Source organism: Camelus dromedarius, chromosome 2 (assembly GCF_036321535.1).
Source record: "Camelus dromedarius isolate mCamDro1 chromosome 2, mCamDro1.pat, whole genome shotgun sequence".
In the NCBI taxonomy this organism is placed as follows: Eukaryota; Metazoa; Chordata; class Mammalia; order Artiodactyla; family Camelidae; genus Camelus; species Camelus dromedarius.
In genome coordinates, this window is record NC_087437.1 from 93,038,530 (window position 1) to 93,060,484 (window position 21,955).

Here is a 21,955-nt window from a genome sequence, read left to right on the forward strand (position 1 = left end):
AACCTACTGTATATTAAAAAAAATACAGTGTGCATAAAGATATTTATTACAAGATTATGAACTAGAAATCAGCAAAAATATCCTTCAGGAATGAAGCGTAAATTAAAACATTCTTAGATGAAAAAAAACTAAGAGAGTTTGTGGCCAGCAGACCTATCTAAGAATAGCTAAGGGAAATCCTCCATTGAGAAAGGAGATTATTAAAAAAAAAAAAAAAAGGAATACTGGAATATCAGTGAGGAAGGAAAAAAGTAGAAAGAGTAAAAATATGGATAAATACAACAAAATTTTTATTTCTATTTAGTTTTTAAGGTATGCCACTCTGCAGACATGAGAATGATAATAAAGGAATACTAGGAACAGATTTACATACATAAATTTGGCAACTTCAGTGAAATGAATCTGTTCCTAAAAAACCGCTACCACAACTCACCCCATATGAAGTATATAATTTGAATATTCTATAACTATTAATGAAATTTGATTTCTAAGTTTCAAATAATAAATCTGCAGATGTTTTCTTTCTCTTTTCTTCCTTCCTTCCTTCCTTTCTTTTCTTTTCTTTTCTTCTCTTTTCTTTTCTTTCCTTTCCTTTCCTTTCCTTTTCCTTTTCCTTTTTCTCTTTCTTTCTTTCTTTCTTTCTTTCTTTTCTTTCTTTCTTTCTTTCTTTCTTTCTTTCTTTCTTTCTTTCTTTCTTTCTTTCTTTTTCCTTCCTTCCTTCCTTCCTTCCTTGCTTCCTTCCTTCCTTCCTTTCTCTCTCTTTCTTTCCTTCCACAGTAGATAAAAATAGTCAATATTTATTTGTCTTAATTGGGAAAAAAATTTACAAAACACTTGGACAGTAATGACCCCATGATACTTTATTGTGGCTCCATCTCATATCTCTCAACTTTTAGACCAGGATGTATGAAATAGTGTTTCCATTTGACCTACCTTGACATAACATGTAGATGATCTCATTCTGTGTTTCACTGATTTGAATTCTTCTAAAACCAGTTCTAAAAATCTATTGACTGCACTGGTTTAAAAGTGATACAAAGTTTTTACTTTTTTTTTTTTCAGGTACAGATGTTTTCAATGGATAATCCTATAGAACATTTCAATAATTAACACTAACTTTACACAATCTTTTCCAGAAAATGGGAAAAGAAGGAACACATCACAGTTCATTTTATGAAGCCAGTATTGCCCTGATACCAGTATGAGATAGAGAAGTATTATAAAAGGAAAATTACCACTCATTATACCTTTTGAATGTAGACAGAAAGCTTCTTAACAAAATATTAGCAAATGTAATGCACTGATACATGAAAAGAATTATATACCAGAACCAAGTAGGGTTTTTTCCTGAGATGTGAGGCTTGTTAAGGATTTAAAAATCAGTTAACATAACCCATCATATTAACAGGCTGAAGAAGGGGGGAAAAGCCTAACATTATATTTGTTGATACCAAAGAAGTATTGTACAAAATTAAATATCCATTTATAATAAAACAGCTCAGAATAATAGGAATAGAGGAGGACTTCCAGAACTTGACTAAGAGTATCTACTAAAAAACCACATCTAATAATATATTTAATAGTTAAAAACTAAATGCTTTCACCCTAAGTTTGAGAACAAGGCAAAGATGTGTCCTCTCACCATTTCCATTTAACATAGTGCTGTAATTTTCAGCCAATGAAATAAAGCTAAAATGGGAAATAAAGGACACAAGGTTGGAATAGAAGAAATAAAATTGTCTCTATTTGTGGATGATATGATTACCTAGATAGAAAATCCCAAGGAATTCAAACAAACAAATAATAAAATCCCAACATCTAAGAAGTAAGTTTAACAAGGTTACAGGATGCAAGAAAAATATACGAAAATCAGTTATATCTGTGTACTGGCAATGAACATGTGATCATTAAAATAAAAAAAGGATGCCATTTTTAATTGTGCCCCCCATTCCTCTCTTCACTTCCTCTCTTCCTTGCTGCCTCCCTTTTTGTCTCTCTCAAAAGAAATAATAAGGTCTAAATATAATAAAATATAAACAAGACTGTATGCTAAAAACTACAAAACAGCAATGGAAGAAAAGATCTAAATAAATGAAGATGCAAACAGTGGTCTTAAATTAGAAGACTTAATGTAGTAAAAATGTCATTTTTCCTCAAATAAATAGTGGTTTGTTTAAGACAATTCCTCTCACAATTGCAGTAAGATTTTTTTATAGATATAGACAGAGATTATTTTTAAATTATATGGAAAGGCAAAGCAATTATTTTAGAATAGCTAAGACAGTCTTGTAAAAGAGAAAGTGGTAGGAATCAGTCTCTGATTTTAAGACTTATTATATGTAGCTACAGTAATCAATACTATGTGGTATCAGTGGAGAGGTAGACACGAATTGATGAAACAAAATAGAGAACTCAGAAATAGGCCTGCGCAAATATGCCCAACTATTTTTTGACAAAAGTAGAAAAGCATTTCAATGGAAGAAGCCTTTTCAACTCATGATGTTGGAGCAGTTACACATCCATAGGCAAAAAATTAACCTCAACTTAAATTTCAAACCTTACGTAAGCATTAACTTAAAATAGATCATGAACTAATAATGTAAAATGTAAAACTGGGCAACTTTTAGAAAAAAGTTCAGAGTGTAGGAGTAGTCAAAGAGTTCTTAAACTCAACACCAAAAGCACAGTCAATGCAAGGGAAAAATTATAAATTGAATTTTTTTAAATTATGATATAAAGACCTTGTTAAGATGATGAAAAGAAAAACTACAGACTTTTCTGGGACAAGACTTTTTCAAGGAAAAAGATGTTTGTAGGCCATATATCCAACAAAGGTCTCAAATCTGGAATACAGTTGATGCTTGAACAAGGCAGGAGTTAAATCTGGGTATAACTTACAGTCTGCCTTCGGTATCTGAGTTTACTCTGTATCTGCGGATTCAACCAACCACAGACTGTGTAGTCCAGTAGTATTCACTATTGAAAAATACCCCCATATTATTGAACCTACAAGTTCAAACCCGTGTTGTTCAGGGTCACCTGTATACAAAGATGCCTCAAAACTCCACGTTAAAAAAAAGAAAAAAACATACACACAAAAACACAAAACAAAAAACACAGAAGATGTTCAGAAGACATGAACAATATATATATAGAGGGCTAATAAGCAGATGAAATAAAATATAATTGATGTTGTTAGTCATTAGAGAAATGCAAACTAAAACTACAGTGAGATATTGCCACACCTGTTGAAATGACTAAAATAAAATATAGTGACTACACGAAATGCTTGTGATGATGCAGGGAGACTGGATCATTCCTGATGGGAATGTAAAATGTTAACAGGGTGATTGGTTGTAAAAGCAGCGTAACAGCCCAGCAGTCACATGCTTGGTATTTTCCCCAAAGAATTTAAATTCTTTCTCCTCACATAAAGTCATCTACATGAATGTTCATAGCAGCTTATTCATAATAGCTGATAACTAGAAGCAAGCCATGTGTGCTTCAATAGATAAATCGTTAAACAAATTTTTGTACACTGGTACCATGGAGTACTACTTAGCAATGAAAAGTATCTATATTGATTTGCACAACAACTTGGATGAATTCCCAGAGAATTATGCTGATAGGAAAAAGCCTGTCTCAAAAAAGGACATAGATATGGTTCAATTACTCTTATGTATCATTCTTGTGATGACAAAATAAAAAAACAGAACTAATTAGTGGTCACCAGGGATTAAGGATAGTGGTGAGAAGGCAAGAGGAAAGTGGGTGTGGTTATAAAAGGGCATCAGGAGAGCTACTGGTGATGTACTTGTGTATCTTGACCATATCAATGCCAGTACCTTGGCTTGAATGTTGTACCATAGCTTTTCAATGGTATATTACCATTTGGGGAAACCAAGTAAAGTATACACACGATCTCTCTGTATTATTTCTTGCAACTGCATGGTAATCTACAATTATCTCAAAATCAAAAGTTTCAGTAAACTTTTAAAAATCCTTTTTCACATAAGAAACAAAATGGTTCAAAGAAAATATATGAGAATGTTGATAGTTACTTAAGTATTACCTCTCATGGGCATTTGACAATAGTCTTCATTTTCAAAAGCATATTGACATCGGTAATAACTTTTCAGATCAATTATTTAAAAGTAACTTGTTTAAATTTAGTCAAATCAGGACATCCGCTGCTCATGCAGTCTTAGAACATCAGTGCTAACTAAAATCACTGTGGCTCAGAGCTGATCCTCAACTTTAGATTTCAGAAATATTTCCCCCTAGGTTAGTTTGAGCCATAGGTGTCACACTCACAATAAATTCATAAGAGAAAGGATATAAAAGAAATATATAAAAAAGAAATATATAAAAAAATACTGCCTAATAACATTAGTTGGAGTATATGCCTTAATTTTTTTAATTTTTTGCAGGGGGGAGGTAATTAGACTTATTTATTGATTTGATTTTTCAGTGGAGGTACTGGGGATTGAACCCAGGACCTCAGGTGTGCTAGGCATGTGCTCTACCACTTGAGCTCTACCCTGCCCACTGGTGTATATGCCTTAAAAGCTAGTTGGGATCCTTGGGTTTAGTAAGCAAGTCACCTTTGTTTTGTTCCCAAGAGTTTGAATTCAAATAAGTAATTTTAAGGATTTTTAAATGAGCATATAATTAACACTATAAATGTTGCATGGTCTTAGAAGATACATAATCTTGGTAAAGTAAACATTTTATGGACCATTCGTGCCTAACAGGTGCCACTACTCCTGTAATAAATGGAATGTTTGGGTTTACCAACTAGTGTTTGTATCTTCTTATCAGTGCTGTATTAGTACTAATGAATGCATATTATTAAGATTAGTAATAATGTTTGCTCTTACTAGGCATAACACAGACCATTGTTCTTTTCTCAGTATATTATTTTTCTTGAGGTTTTACTCAGATTCCTTCAGTGCATCTTGGTTTTGACAATTCAAACTTGTCACCTTGATTGTACTTGGGTATTATTCCCTAACTGATCATCAAAGAAGCACTTATAAACTATATCTTAGTTACATTTGTTTCTGTTGCTAGCTAATATTATTTGTTGTATGTTAGCAATTATTTCACTCTGAGAGGCTCTCTATCAATCTGGGAGCTGTCTCATTGTACACATTTCTCTTCCTAGAAAATTGATAGACTCAAGACTTTGAAGAGACCTCAATAACATGGTTTAATCTTTAATCTTTTCTTCAGCATCCCTGATTCTGCTTTTCCTTAGATGTCTTCACTAGTGTGAAACCCATCTCTTGGGGTAGCCCATTCCATATTTGGACAGGTCTCTCCATTAAAAAAGTCTTTGTTATATTGAATTAAAAATCTGTCTACCAATTTGTAACCCATGGACACTCACAAAACAGATCCAATCACTTTTCTACATATCGTGCCTTTGAGTATTAAACCCTGGGGCTGTTTCTGTTTCCAGAGTTTGTGTTTCCATTTTCTCCCCAATTGTTTTTCCTATTGCATTACACTGTTTTGAGTTTTTATTTATTAGCAAACTTGAGTTTGTCTATCTCCTTCTTAAATTTGGAATTCTAAATGTAATATACCAGATGGGTTCTGACTATATATTACATTTTAGTCAGAAATTTCTTAGCCATTGCCCAGTATACAGATGCATTGTATCCTGTTGTTTTCTATTGATTTTATACCTCAGAAGTGCAGTTTTGTCAAAATACTCCTAGTTTATCAAGATTTGGTTCTGTTTTGTCTTCTAGACTTGTAAATGATGTGTATACAAGGTAATAGGGGGAAAAATCACTCACTCTTTAGTGACATTGGTTTTTTTTCTTTTCTCTTTTTTTGTTTGTCTTAACCTCATTTATTCTTCCTCGAGTATGTTGTGAAGGTTACTGTTTTTTTTTAAGCCTCAATATATATCTAGTCAAAAATCTTAAAATCTATCATTTAAATTTAAATTGGATTCCTAAAGAAGGTCACTGGATTAAATCTCCCGCTATACTTAGTGAATGGAAATCTATGTTAAAGGAGGGAAAGGAGACTACGTTTATGTTTTTAATTGGGAACTTGTCAATGCCCTCAGTCTAGTTCTTCAGAAATATAAAACTGAACTGGAAAGCCCCTGGTCACCTCTGGCCCATGGTGGAACACAGCTGTCACTGCCAAAGAGGAAAGTGGTGCATTTCTTTTCAGGAGGAGCCACCTGCGGTCACAAGTGTTAATCAAGACGCATCGGAGGTTTGGAGAGCTGTTTTATTTTTCTTCAGTCAGCCATTGTGATGACAGCCCTTCAGAGGTTGCTGGGCCACTTTCAAACTTTTGTCTCTTAAAAATCATGGTAAAAATGTATGGGCGACCCTGATTAATCAAAATCACATTTTCTTTCTTGTTTCAATCTGATCATAAACCTTCAAAGAGGCCTTTCCTTATGAAGTGTTTATGAATTATGAGAAGCAAATGTAGGCCTTTTATCTGTAAATGTTGCAAATATTCACAAAAATGCATTTGTCTTCAACTAGATATTCCTCCTTTCATCTTTAAAAGGGACACAGTTTTCATAAAATAAACTGTTATCAAAGACTAACAAGTGTCTATGAAACAAAGGATCTTTGAAATTATTCTTTGATTCACTTGCTCTATCAAAGGTCAAGCTATTAACATCCTCGGATGGTGATGGAAAGATGGGGAAGGATCATGTACAGACTTGCTCTTGCTGGCTTAGTATTGCTGTTGCTCCAGTGAAAAGAAGGCACATTTGGAGCCAGTGGGCCAGATATGTAACATGGGACATCATAACAGTTGGAAAAAATCAGCAGATTATGATAAGAAGAATTTATACTTCAAAACAATACTAATTTTTGTGTATATCCACTATTTTCTGGATCTTTATGTTTGTGTATATGCCTATTCATTCTCTGCTGACATTTTACCTCTTTATTAATTTTTTATACTCTTTTTTCTTCATTTATCCCTCATGTAACTGACTGCAAATGAATTTGAGTGACATATTTATGTTAATGATAAGTCGGGTGCCAAATTTGAGCTCTTTGAGGCTCTGTTGTGAGCAGTTTATATGTTTACAGTCTCTAACAACTGCATTAAAGTATTCTCATATTATAAGTCTTTCCAAAGTAGGTTTGACCATTAGTAATCAACAATATTAGCAATGAAATGAATTGTGATGGTAATTAATACTTTTAAAAAAGCATTTGTGAGCAAGAGGGCCCTAACAAAGGCAAGTTAAAATGGCTAGTGAACTGGCACATTGCTACAAGTTCCATGAGCTTCTTGTGATACAGCCAAAATCTTGTGAACTTCGCTAATATATCAAAATAGGAAAAATAACAAGAGACAGCAAAACCTCAAAATACCTAGGGAACAAAAATTATAAACTAATTTGGGGGGCAGAGAAAAGTGTGGGCTATAATTATTTGTTGCTGTGTCTGGATGAAATCTGACTTTAAAGTTTCTTGGCTTTGAGTGATACTTTGGAGTTGGTGGGGGGCAGGGGAGTGAGATGTCTGCTAGTACCCTAATCCTTCACTTATCTGTTCAGGTGATTTTGGAAAATCGCTTAACATCTCTTGTCTTGAGCTTCCTCACCTGTCATTAGAGAATGATAACCCTCAGTATAAGTGTAAAGAAAAATTAGATACGATTATATGGATAAAGCATTTGACCTATTAAAGACCTCAGTAAAGGGTAGTTTTCTGTTCCTTATCTCCCCAGCATGCAAACTGCCAGCAGCAAAAGGGTAGAGGAAATCATCTTCAGGAGTCAACAGACATAGCCTGACTCTGACAGTTATCTTGTGTAGCTCATTGTTTGGGGGCCGTTGAGTAATGTAGTTGTTCACAATGACAGTTCTACATGCCAATGTCACAAACCTATTCAGTGGTCTTCAGTGCAGGCTGTAAAAGGTATTGACAGTGTACTGTGAGAGGACTTTTCTGAAAGGGAGAAGATGGTATAGCTCCAATAAGCAGCTTTTCTAACTACCTGATTTAATCAAAGGGTAACATGTAGAATTTATATTTCTCAAATAAAATCTCTCTCAAGAACTATTTTCAGTGGAAGAAGCACAGTCGATTTAACTAGATAGTGCCTCTTCTTACTTTTTTCATACTGTGCAAAGGTTTTTTTGTTTTGTTTTTTGTTTTTTTTTTTAATGCGACATAACCCATAATCTGTGTATAATAGATAAGACCATAGCCTTTAGCTTGCAGAGTCCCTCTTAGTGTGGAAATAACGGTCTGGCATGGGACAGCTGACCACTGATCCAGAAGACCTTGGCAGTTGTATGAATAGTGACATGCTGATATTCAACAGGTACCCAATTTAGAGATTTTTAGCAACAAAAACTAATTTTGCTAAAAGTGACAGACTTAATTCTAAGGGACTCGAGGGGCTAATATAAAACTAACTGTAGATGCACCACGATTATAACATTGCTTGCTTAAGAGAGAGTTTCTTACATATGATCCGTGGGTGTCCAGAGAAGGCCTCTCAGAGGTCACATTTGATTAAAATCTGCTAGACGTTTGAGCTGGGGTCTGACTCAAGCAGAGAATTCCAGGCAGAGGTGTGAAGTCCTTATAGCTGAGATGAGCTGACTGTGCTTGAGGAGCAGACAGAAGGCCACTGTAGTGGCACTTAGTGGAAGGTAGCAAGTCACAGTATTAAATAGGTGGTAGGTCATTTTAGACCTTATAACCAGGACTGTAGATTGGATTTTATCCCAGGTGAGATGGGTCTTACTTAATAGGGCCAGGTTGCCCTGACTGGGCACGATTTTGGCCTGAATGTGGGTCATTAACCTCAACCTGATGGCACACTGTACATTTGCAAAGTGCCTGGGCGTTGATAACTGTGTATAACTCTGGGTGGGTGACTTTGGCAATTTTTCCTCTATCTTTACTTATGAAAAAAGAATCCTGAAACACACCATAGACATTTAAGATTATTTTGGAGCTCTTTTAAAAAGTTAATTTTGTAAGCACAAGCTAAAGTCCCCTCAGAATTTTCACCACATATCTAATACTCTGAGGAACCCAAACTTTTATTTCCCAGGACCGGCATCCACTGCAGATGTGAAGTTTCATCTATTGTTTTAATCTCTCATAAATTTGTCACTTTGCCTTTTACTTCAGAATAGATTTGTGTTTATTTTACCACAAATTGGTCTTCAAATTGCTGTCAAGAGGTGAAAATGAATAGTAGCAGGCTGCTTTGATTCTGCAATAAGAAACCTGAGTTCAGATTCTGACTTCATCACTGGCCAGCTTTGCGGCCCTGTGAACGTTACATATGGACACTGGGCATATGTGAATTTCAGTTGCAGGAGTTAGCAGACGATGTCCTGTGGGCCAAATCTGGCTGCTGTCTGTTTTTGTAATAAAGTTTTATTAAAATACGGTCATACTTATTCCTTTACACATTGTCTGTGACCTCTTAGACCCAACAACAGCAGAGCTGAGTCATTGCAACACAGGCTGCGACTGCGTGTGGCCCACAGAGCCTTTAAATATTTATATCTGGCCCTTTATAAATAAGTTTGCCAACCCTTACCATGTGCATACATCTGAGGATTCTTGTGAGAATTCCATGGAATAATCCACACAAAGAACTTCATATAAGGTCCGGCATTTAATAAATCAATACATATTTGTGGTTTTTAGAATTTTTAAAAATTTGTTTTGTTTACCTCCCAATCATCAAATCAAATTGACTCTCATGAAGACACACCATTGGTTTGTGTATATTTCTGTATATCCTTGGGGGAAAGGCACCTAAGCTTGAAAAGTCAGTTTTTGAGTAGTCGTACTTTGGTGATGCTTCCCCATTTCTGCACTAATAACAGTTCTGGATGTTGGAAGTCTTCTTTTGCCCAGGAAGCTGTCCTTGATATGGATATTGTAAATTATATATATATGTAAAAGTTCTCAGCTATATTACAGCAATATAGGTAGATTGTTAAATTAATCATTGCAGAACCCTTTGAAAATCTAGGCAGCAATGTGCAAATGCAAAATTTATAACTGGAGCAAACAAAAAGAAGCTGATGATTCCTTAAGGATACCGATGTTTTTGTGGTTTCTTTCTTTTGTTGTCGTCACCAGAGATTTATGTAACATTTGGGGAAATTTTCAATATTTAATCATAAGCATTCTTATTCCAATGTAGACTACACATGCAGGCCAATCTGAATTTACTCTAACTAGAGGCTGGATATATTACCTTTTTTTTTAATTGGGGTATATGTTCGGATGAATGCCCACGTGTGTTAAAACCTACAGTAAACAAATTCATGCATTAATAAGGAAATAGGATTAGTGAAGTTTAATGATTTTACATTTCATAGTGGTAAACATGTTGTAAAAGGCCCCTAAACAGGAATTGTAAACTATGGAGAAAAAGGAAGAGGATAATCTAATCTGAGTATTTCAAAAAGATAATTTCTTACTTAGTTTTCTTCGTGAAAATAACCTTCTAAAAGCCTATGTACATCATACTAACTGCATAGCCACTTTTGTAGGTTTCCAAAGTACTGTAATCTTTAAGTTGCATTTATTCCGATGTAGTCAAGAGTTTTGTTGTTCTTAATTTCCGTTTCCTATTGCAATGACTCTGAAAACAAAATTTCTTAAGCAATGTATATTAGTTTTGTTTTTAACTGCTTCAGAGTTAATATTGGCTTTATTTGAGTTTCTTAACTTTCTATGTACCTTATTAATTCAGTTCAGGTCAATTTATTTAAAATTAATTTAAAAAAATGTATCGGACATGGTTCCTACCACATAGATGTTTATAGTTATATTGGGAGGACCGATTATATGAACCAGTTTATCTCCTGTCGTCTTTCACATAGTGCTAATGTAAGGAATTTTCAGGAAAATTTTGTGATGCTTATACTGAGATTTGAGTAATAGGTAGAGTTTGGATAGGAGAGGAATGACCAATAATTCTTATATTTGACTTTTTGTGGGGAGGATGGGCTGCATGGCTTTGTATTTCAGTATGTGTTTTTATCTTTCCATGTCATCTAGAATTCCATTAATGTCTAAAATACATTATTTGATGTGATGAACTTTTAGATCTTAGCATATAGTGAAGTGATTCAAATTACTCTGTATCCCAAAACTCGGAAAATTTTTATCTTGAATTAATCTTTCACTTTAATTTTTAAAAAAAAGATTAGGAAATACAAAATTAGAAGAACAAATAGTCTAGTACCGTCTTTTCAAAAATCATCACTCTGAGGTTCAGGGAGGTTTTTTGTTTATACCAATTTTTGCAAAATTGGATAGTTTTCTTCACCCTGCCCCAAGCTCAGTGCTATATGTGTGTTAATATGTGTCTGTGTGTGTGTGTATGTGTTAAAAATGCCTCCTTGATTTTCATTAAGTGAAGTCTGACATAATTTTCTCATAAAATGCATCAAACCAGGGCACCTGATACCTTTAGTTTTTTTCAAAATAATTAAATATTTATTTTTTATTTAACAAATTTAAAGCAACAGCTAGTTTAGTTTGCTAGGCTTTCGCTTTTGCCCCATCAATGATGATTTAAAAGGAAGAGAGGCTGACAAGAGAGAAAGAGGAGAGAGGAGAAGAGGTTAGAAAAGGAACAAGAAGGAGAAAAAAAAAGAAGAAATCATATGGCTAGTCTAAGGATGAAGGAGCCACAGAGAGCGAGAGAGAGAGAAGGAATGGATTCTCAAGACTGACAGAAAGAGCAGAGACCTGTTGAGAGGCCAGTAGTTGGGGCAGGAGTCCAGAAAAGCTGAGACTTGGTTGGGAAAGAGGCTGTAATATGTGGGATCTGGAAGCCATCGACACTCAGTGAATTTGAATTTCTTTTTCTTTCCTATATAACATCCATATAATCTATTCTATACTCCAGCCAGCCCATTAAATGCTAACCCCCTTTGTTTGTAGGGCTGTGTACAAATATACATTAAAGAGACATATATTATTTAGCAAGGTTGGTGAAAACTGCTGAAGGATTGATAATTGAAATTTAAATGTGATTAATAGCAGCCCTCCATAGAGTTTTCCTCATCCCCTTCCTCCCACCCCCCCCCCCAACACACACACCATTTCCTGAGGAGCTGGGCGTCTCTCTTTTTTTCACCTGGCCTTGCCTCTATCCCTGTGCAACTGATACTCATTCCTCAGTTCATCTCCTCCCTGGACTGCTTCTCCATTTCTAGTCTCTGCATACATTTTTGCATGCTAAAAACAACTTCCTTAGTAGTCTATCTCTAGCTTTATATAAACTATAATCATATTTTCCTTTAATATTGTCTTAAAATATTATTTGGGGGTGATAGCCAAGGAAAATCCTCTTAGAGTCACTATAGTTTATAAAATAATTATTTTGGACTAGAAAAAAACATTAATTCCCAGATGCTTTATACCTCCTCTTTATCTGCAAGATCTTTATTCGCCTTCACCTGTATGTTTCTCATTTACTTTTGGTGCTGTTTAGATGTATTTATCTTTAAGTTGCCTCAAGTCATCTTTTGAAATGAAGCTGGCTAAAAATAAGTAAATAAACATTATGTATCTAATTATAAATTTTAATAAGATGATGGAAAATTATCAAGCTCATGAATGTATTTTTCTATATTAGAAGTATTATAATAGTTTACTTAAATATTAGTTAATCTATTAGAAATAAGTCCATCAGAAGGGTAAAAATAAAAAAGAAGAAATATATGAATAGTTACTCTTTCCATTAAAATATGCTTTTAACCTATTATGGTTTAATTACCTATTATGGTTTAATATTTGCCAATAATAAATATCTATATGTGTTTAAGTCACTATCAGTTTTAATCTGGACTAGTAATTATCTTCATTCTATAGATAAGGTAGTATTTTTAACCTTGTTTGAAAAACATGAATGTGTATCTATATGCCTATTTGTATGCGTATGTAATTAGCTAAGCTGTAGTGATTTATTCTGGAGAAAAGTAACGCTTTGTTCAGATGAGATATGTAATAATTTCACATAGTACTTCACCTATGTTTCATTATAGGGGATGACTTAGCTTGGCTTTCTACTTTCTGGACCTTGGACTGCTCAACTTTTTGGCTTCTCTAATTTGAAAAAGATGTTTCCAAGTTTTGCCCAAATTTTAATACTATATTTTATAACCATTAATGCTTTAGTAAAAATCTTTGTGAGGAAACAAAGAAATACAAATCAACTTAAAAATAAATGATATGGAAATGTATTAATTTTAATCTAAATCACTCAATGCAATAATTATCAGAGTGGGTAATTATTTCAGAGTTGTCCCTTTTTTTTGGTATCAGACTGAAAACTCACTTTTGCTTTCACTGCTGGTCCTTTACTCACTCCGCCCCTCTTCCTGACACATACATGTATACAGATACAACCACACTCCCCTTGAAGTTTACCTTTTTCTAATCTTACTTGAGCAGGTTGTTAAAAATATAAATTTAGAGAAAAAAAGAGACTTGAAAATTTCTCAAGTCCGGTATTTTTTTTTTTTTTTTTTGGTTAAAGTATAATTGGCAGCATTTATCATATAAAGGTACAATATGCTATCCTTTCCTACTTATTTCCTAGAGAATACCCAAGTAGACTTATAGATAATACAAACAGAGGTAATTTTCATTCAATATTTAATAAGCTAGCTACAATTTAGGCCTTAAGGGAAAGAAAATTCATAATTGTATTAATGAATATAGATAAGCAGAGCTCAGTAGATATAATATGATTAAATAGTAAATTTAAATGAAATAAAGTTGTGCAGGTTGAAATCCAAAAAGTAATGTGATATAGAAAAGAAAACTTCAAAGTCATATTTTATAATAAAAACCTATATTCTGAAATTCATATTATTATAGATTTTTAGTAGCTGAATTAATAATTTATCTCATTAGAGTTGTGTGTTACTTGCTACCGAATTTTATCTGAAATTAATATATACAGTAGCCTCAATATAATTCTGTGTCTAAAAACCCAGATACGTTTTATTGTAGATGATACTATGTTGTATTAGATACGAATAATCACTTTTTGATCTTTTAAATTTTTTTCAATACCAATTGACTGACAAAGCTTAATTTCTGTTGACAAATTAAAAAGCAAAAATATAGCATTTTCCCTTTATTGGTTAATTTAATTAAAGTTAAATTGATAGATGAAGTTTTTTTTTACTTAAAAAAAATAGATTAGATATTACCTGCTTTTCAATGATGACATTTTAAAATATCTTCCTTAAAAAATGTTATTTTCATTGTGATTTAAGATTCTTGTATTTGATATGCTATACCTTTTCTACATAAGAAAAAAAAATCTCAGTGTATGTTCTTTGTTCAAGATCAATCTGCTGCCTCAGTTGAAATATCCAGATCAAAACATGTAATTTTTGCTTTCAGATTTTATAATGTACTATTTAATAGCCATTTTGGCTTCAAAGACTGTGGATAGCTAAGAGGAATATATAGTCTTTCTTTGTATTTTTGATATTTAGCCACTGCTTAATCATGTCTCCTATTTATTAGTATACAATATTAGTAGGGTTAGTAACGTCCAGTGAACTGAGTTGCTGATTTTGAAAATCCTAGAAGTTATTCAGGACTACAAATAAACACAACGTTAGGCAAATAGTTTTGAATTACAAAACTTTATCTAATAAATGTTGTTACATGAGATTATACTTGCTTCCCAAGAAAATTTAACTATGTTTTATTTCATTACAAAGTTCATTGGCAAAATGTGAGACACTCAACAGTTTTTGATTTCTGGGATGTTTCCTAAAAACCTTAATATTGGAATTATCTGTGTGTGACAAAATTTCCTTAATAAATCCTCATTACTTGATTACAGGTTGAATATTTCAGACATCCAAACCAATTAGAATCCTGATTATTTTGATTGCCAGAAATCCTTAAATGTATATATTATCCATGGATGTATTCAGTTTCTGTATCAGACATCTGTGATTTAAACATTTTTAGTGGTTTATGATTCACAGGAAAGTTAGCTGCATTTCATAAACTTTTTCTGGATATTAGGGATTTTGCTTTTGCCTCATAAAAATATGTGAGTAAGCTAATCAGTCGATCTTAGGCAGTATGGATGACATAGTATTTACTTCCAATTTATGTGTTAATTAGTTTAGAATATAAAGCTCATAACTAAAATAGGTTACTTCTCAAACACATTCAAGCTGGCCACTAAGGTATATATTTTTTAGCATTACCTTCTAAAAGTTAGCATCCGACTCCTCCAGTTGTTTGGAAACTAGGCTGCTTTGTGGTTTCTAAGGATAGACTTTAAAAGCCTCTTGTCAGTGGAATAATCTTAGTGAAAGCCCCACCTTGCTTGCTGACGCACCCCAGAGTAAAACTGTGCTCTTAAATTCTGCTCTATATTTTTATGAGACACTAATCAACTAGATATATCAACTGTGTTATGGGCTGTCTGATGACATTTTGAAGTCGAAAAAGTAAATTGCCTTTTTTATTGTACCCTTTGCTAGACATTTTCCTAGTTTGACTCAAGGCAAACCATTCAATTGAGATGATTCACTTCATTTATTACTACAGAGCACATTGAGTGTTATTTGTAATTCAGTCATAATTTAGAATACATCATAAGCCTTCTCAGCCCCCTCAAAGAAGGAAAAATGGAATTTATGGGTGCTGAGTTTGAAAATTATGACAGTAGAAATAGTAATAGACATCTTTGAGAAATCTATATTTTCACTGGTATATATTCCTTAAGCTTGTTCTGGTGTTCTAATCAAGAGGCAAATCTTAGATTCAGTGAACTAGTTCATCCATTTATAAGCTTAATAATTTCATTGTCCACATGACTGCTGAATGGTACAGAACAGAGTGCTTCAGCTGGAGATCCTTTATGTTTAGATTTTTAGCATAAGATTATATAGTAAGATTCCACCATCCCCCAATACATTTGCTGAGAACTGAGTCACTAATGAGCTTCTCTGGTGCACAACATTTCACAAGTGTGACAGTTTATTGCCAGAGGAGTTAAATGCGACTCCATCAGGAGAGGAGGACTCTAGGAAGCTTACTCCTAGAACCCAGACTTTGCCCCATGTGCCCTTTCCTTTGCTGATTTTGCTTTTTGTCCTTTTACTGTATGTAATAAACTCTATGCTAAGTCCTGTAAGTCTTTCCAGTGACTCACTGAACCTGGAGGTGATCTGGAGGACCCTTGGCACAGCTTTCCTCTTGTAATTTTAAGTTCATTGACCTGGGGTAAATATATTTATATAATAATCAAATACGTTGTCAACATTAAGTTGGATGTTTACATAGTGTAAGAAAAAGAAAAAAAGAAAGCTGCATCTTCTCTCTAATGACAGTGTTAACCCTCCATGGCCTACTATTTTTCAACTTTATGAGTTCTGGATTGTGTCCATATACAAGTACTCATGTGTATAGTCTGGTTATTTATAGGCTCAGACCTCAGTCTTACTGGTTCTCTGTCTTGTTTGGTCTCAAAGCCCTGATTTTGTGACTTGAATGCAAGCCATCTGTGTTTTAAAATTAGTTTCATCAGTACACTGAGTTTACAATGAGTGAATCAGTCTGTCTTAGATTTATCATGCTAAGATGGTAAGAGACACAAAATTTGGACTACAGAAATACTGGGAACATTATTTTGAGACTGTCTTTCCCCCTGTTTCCTGCACTGGTAGTTTATTTTTTTTCTTAAACAAAGGTTAATTATTTATAAAATATTATCCTTATAAGTTTATTTTTTTACTTAACTCCTTTTAATAATCTAGTTTTAGAAGATATGTATAACCAATGAAATAATACTTTTAACTTTTACCTTCCATTTGCTGCTTCTAACTTTAAAATTTTAGATCTGATTTTTTTTTTCCTGAATGTAGTTCTTAATATTTTGTTAAAAATAAAACATTCAGTGGTAGAGTGTGTGCTTAACATGCACAAGGTCCTGGGTTCAATCCCCAGTACCTCCATTAAAAATAAATAAATAAATAAATAAATAAATAAATAAATAAATAAATAACCTAATTACCTCCTCTCCCTCCAAAAAATAAAATAAAATAAGAATAAATTATTAAAAATAAATTTTAAAATTACAGATTTTATTTCTTTACTATTTTAATTCTAGATTGTTTGCTCTCCTGTAAAATTTTGTGTACAGTTGACCCTTGAACAACTTGGAGTTTAGGTGCACCTACCCCTGCACAATTGAAACCCACATCCTGCTATCTCTGCCTCAAAAGCAAAGAAACGGATGAATAACTCACCCAAGGGCAGGAAGCTGAAACATTTTGGATAGAATCAGGACTCAAACCCTAGTTATTTTGATTCCATATATTTGTGATCTCTAAGTAAACACAAACTTTCCCCCACACTATTTAAAGATATGTAAAATAAAAATACAGATACTATATTTACTGAAAAATAAAATCCATGTATTAGTGGACCTACTCAGTTCACACCCATTTTATTCAAAGGTCAGCTGTATCTTCTGTCTCTATAGACAACACATCTATTTTATATTTTATTAATGATTCATAAAATATAATAAAATAAATTATTTTGGAAGCACTACAAATATGATTTACTTCTATCAGTTTAATCTAGTGGTGATTTATTAAAGAATTGTTTATGTTGTTTACACTTTATGTTAAGAGCATTTTAGAGGTCCAAAGAATAGAATTTAATGTTTTTTAAACCCAGTTGAACTTTTTAATTATATGCTCCATTTTCATTAATGTTTCTTTTCTGATTATCAAAAGAAATTCTTTTTCTGTTGATTCATACTGATAGTCTATCTACTCACATAGTTACAGCCAATTATGTTAAATGCAGTGTTGTAACTCCTTTTGGTCAGGAAGGAAATAGATTCAGTACTGCAGTAACTGGAATCAGTGGGACATTTAGTAACTCTTCCCTTAATCAACTCTGTGATATTGGGCAATACTTTCTTTTCAGTTATTAAATTCACATCACCTCCTTTTTTGCTTTTTATCGAATTGTAGCATCAGTAGCTTTTTTTCTCTTTTCTTTTATCTTTGTAGATATTAGGACACAGTTTTCACATTTGAACTTGTGTCTACCTGGAAAACAATCAGTTCGTGACATTTATGTCTGGGAGGAACCAGAAAGTATGTGTTCCATCTACAGAAATTGAAAAATTTCAAGTACAGTTGTCCCTCAGTATCTGCAGGTGATTTGTTCCAGTAGCCCCACTGTATGCCAGATCCACAGGTGCTCAAGTTCTTTATATAAAACAGCATAGTGTGGTGAATTTGGTGGGCCCTCTGTATCCAGGGATGCAAAATCTGAGAATATAGAGGGTTGACTGTATATTTATTGAAAAAAAATTCTTGTATAAGTGGACCTGTGTGGTTCGAACCCATGTTGTTGAAGAGTCAACTGTCCTGTGCAAGCTAAACAGAACAGTGGTGTCTGTCAGCCAGGGCCAGTTTGTGATCTGTGGTTTATATATTTCTATCTTTACACGTCTACCCCCAAGATATTTAGTATTTAAACACATTTTGTTCCTGCTTGGGAGTATTTTGGGCAATAAACAACTTTCATTTTACCTTTCAGAAATAAAATATACATTACCAATCAAATAGACAAGTTAGAAAAATGTATCTTTTTAAAAATATTGTTTACCAAAGATTTTTGATAAGCAAATTTATTCCTGTCTTCATTCTGAAATACCCATATTGAAACCTTGTTAAAAAAAAAAAAAGTATAGACGTGCTTTTTGCAGTGAACCCAAAACTGCTCTAAAAAAATAAAATTTGTTAATTTAAAAAAATTTCAAAAAAGTATAGATATTAGAAATCCCCTTACAAAATGGAGTGATTTTGATCTTGTAGAATGCCTCTTTGTATTCATTTCTTTTTGTTAAACAGAATATTTTGTCTTTAAATCCTAAGTGAATATGCCTTAATGGCAACATTAGCAAATTCTACCTTCATCTTGGCTTGGACCCAACAATCTAGAACCTCTTGGCTCCCTTTCTTGTCTGCTTGATTGCTTGGATATCTGTTTTTTCATTTCTTTTTTTAGCTTTCAGTAACTCTTCAAAACTCAAAGTAACTTTACTTAAAGCAGTTAATTACTAACAACACTCATCTTTCCCCAAGGTTTCGATTTATAATTCTGAAGCCGATTGTGATGACTTAATCTCCACTTATGTCAGATTGCTTTAATGTATGGAAGGTTAAAAAAAAAATACATAAATTTCAAATGGGTTAAAGAATTGTGTACACTATTACTGCTTTGTCATTAAACTAAATGAGGTATTAAAGTCTTAAAACCACAGTTATAATGAGATAGAGAACTCAACCATAACTGTATGACCAAAGAAAATACTAACTGATGATGCCCTCTTTTCAATTGTCCAAAATAGTCTTGTTGCGTGTGGTGTTTTTAATTGAGTTATAATAGTTCTTTGTTTTCTTTCTGTTTTTATGGATAAGGACTTTTTAACTTGTAGAACTTTTTACTTTATTAAACATGTATTTTTTTTTAGTAATTAGATCTCTTTTTTTTTTACCCTCACAAAACAATAGTCTACTCAATGTTATATTGCTTATTTTATAGTTGATTTTAAATGTATTTTTTTCTTTTACTTTTTATTCTGAACTATATCTGTTTGAAATTGTAGAATAAGAAAATATTTTCAGGCGAGAAACACTAAAGGCTGAGGGTAGTTTTCTACTGATAATGAAATTATGTTTCCTAAAAGGTGAAACTATGTCACTGGTTATATTACATGAAAAATCTTGAAAATTCAGAGATAAGTAACAGATTTTTTTTTTGATAAACACTACTATGTAGTAATCAGTGTATGTTTGCTGAGGATAGAGCATTGAACAAGAAACAGAGTTACACATTTTTTTCTTAGTTTTTCCCAGATTCTGAGTAATTTTGAGGCTAAAGAAATTTAATAAGTTTTCCTTTTAGAATGAATTTTATCAAACAAATGAGGTGAATGTTAGCAATTTTCTGGGTTTTTATATGATATATTTCTTTGTACATCATGATTCCTAAGATAGAGATTTTGATTTAATTAACACTCTTAGCAAAGGGTATATAACAATTAAGGAAAACACTATAGACATTGTGCTTAAATATATATTTCTCTAATATTTTAGCTGGGAAGTTTTAAGATTCCTTCTGTCAAACATAAGGTGGTGGTTGGAAGAATATAGCTTTGATGGATTTCGTTTTGATGGTGTTACATCCATGCTCTATCATCACCATGGAATAGGTAGGTAACCTGATATACTATGGATATGATTATATTGACTGATTATAATTATTTTATTTTACTTTTTACTGGAAGATTACAACCATGTTTGGGATTCAGTTACATGGCTCCAATAAACATTATTGTTAGGTTGATTTTAATTAGTTCCATTGTTTGTCTTTTCTCTAGTCACTTTTGATTCGTTTTTGGCAAGAGATTGGGTGTAAATACATTTTATAAGTAAATAAAAGATAATTTTATTTGAAATATATCTGCTTTATAATATGCTATCTTTAGTATGTAGCATTCTTTTAAGATGTTGTTTAAGGATACCATTTATTGCAGCACCCTGAGAATGGGAACATGACAACATTTGTAATGAAAAATAAGTAACAAAAATAATAAATGAGAACATTTGGTAATGTATGGGTTCCTTTTCATAGTAAACACTGAAGAAAATATGTATGTTTTAAATATAGATGTGCTCAGTTAAATGTAAATTGACTTATAATTAAAAATATAGATCAGAGATCTGCAGTTTAAAACCCGTACAAAGAAGTGGGATCACAGAATCCTAATCCTTCAATAGATAACATGGAGAACAATTATCATATTTTAATGGTCAAATATTTCACCAGTAACAAGCAATCTAAAAAGGGATTTTAGACTATAAATCTTAAAAAGTGGCTGCCAAGGAAAGATGCTAAATTCAAAGTGTTCTGTTATCTGCTCTTCATTGTGATGCTGTCCCCATGAAATGTTCTTAGGGAAGAAATTCAATCTATAAAACATAACAGATTTCATTGATATCCTCCACTTGGGAGAGAAACTGATTTAAGGGATAAAAATGGCAAGCATGATAAAATTCAAGAAAGATCCTCTCCTAGGATGAAGCACCTACATGTCCCTGCAGAACCTCCCTCTGCTGAAAGCTAGATGTTTGCCAAGGAATAGTGGAGTTGGGGAGATGAACTGAAGTCCAGGGATATGGGATATGCTTTTTATGGGTAGAGAGCTCAAGAAATGATAAAGAAAAATATTGTGAGTTACTTACCATGTTTTCCTCGTCTGACATGAGAGGGGAAAAAAAGAAAGAAAGAAGCCACTGAAACTGCATAGCAAAAGAACAACAACAAAAAAATACCAGGAAAAAAACCCCACAATTAATATAGAGCATTTAACTTATAAAATTCAATGATAAAGAGAAATTCATCAGGTAACATCTAAGAAGAAAAAGCAATTTATCTGCACGGATGCAAAAAAAAAATTGTTGGGTTCATACTACTCTATTGTTACGGCAATGTCTACAAAATTCTTAAGGAAACAAAGTGTGATTTGAGAATGTGATGGTTGAATTACCATTGAGGGATAAATCTGAAAGAACTTGAGGAATAAAACTTCCATAATTGTACTTGAAAATATCTTTCAGTGATGGAATCCAGCAAACTGGAAAAAAAAAAAGGTCAAAATAAAAAACTTAAGATATAGGAAATCAAGGGGGAAAGGCAGGCATTGAGCACTAGTTAAGCTTAATTAAAAATAAGAATAAACAACTGAAGGAATAGAAAGTAAATAGTATAACCCCAATAAGAAAAATACACTATAAGCAATCAGAATTAGGAGGTGGGGGAAGAGGAGGTAGAAGGCAGTAGGGGGATGTTAAACTGTCCTTGTCATCATAGAAAATCCATAT

The 21,955-nt window shown here is 32.9% G+C and overlaps 1 protein-coding gene across 2 annotated transcripts in view; it reads left to right on the forward strand.

The window, feature by feature from the left end:
- GBE1 (1,4-alpha-glucan branching enzyme 1) overlaps positions 1-21,955 on the forward strand; it is a 243,316-nt gene that overhangs the window by 145,142 nt on the left and 76,219 nt on the right. For both annotated transcript variants that reach the window (XM_031457686.2, XM_031457692.2), the window contains one exon: positions 20,168-20,283. In XM_031457686.2, the coding sequence (XP_031313546.1) occupies positions 20,168-20,283 (116 nt within the window). The remainder of the gene's footprint in view (positions 1-20,167; positions 20,284-21,955) is intronic.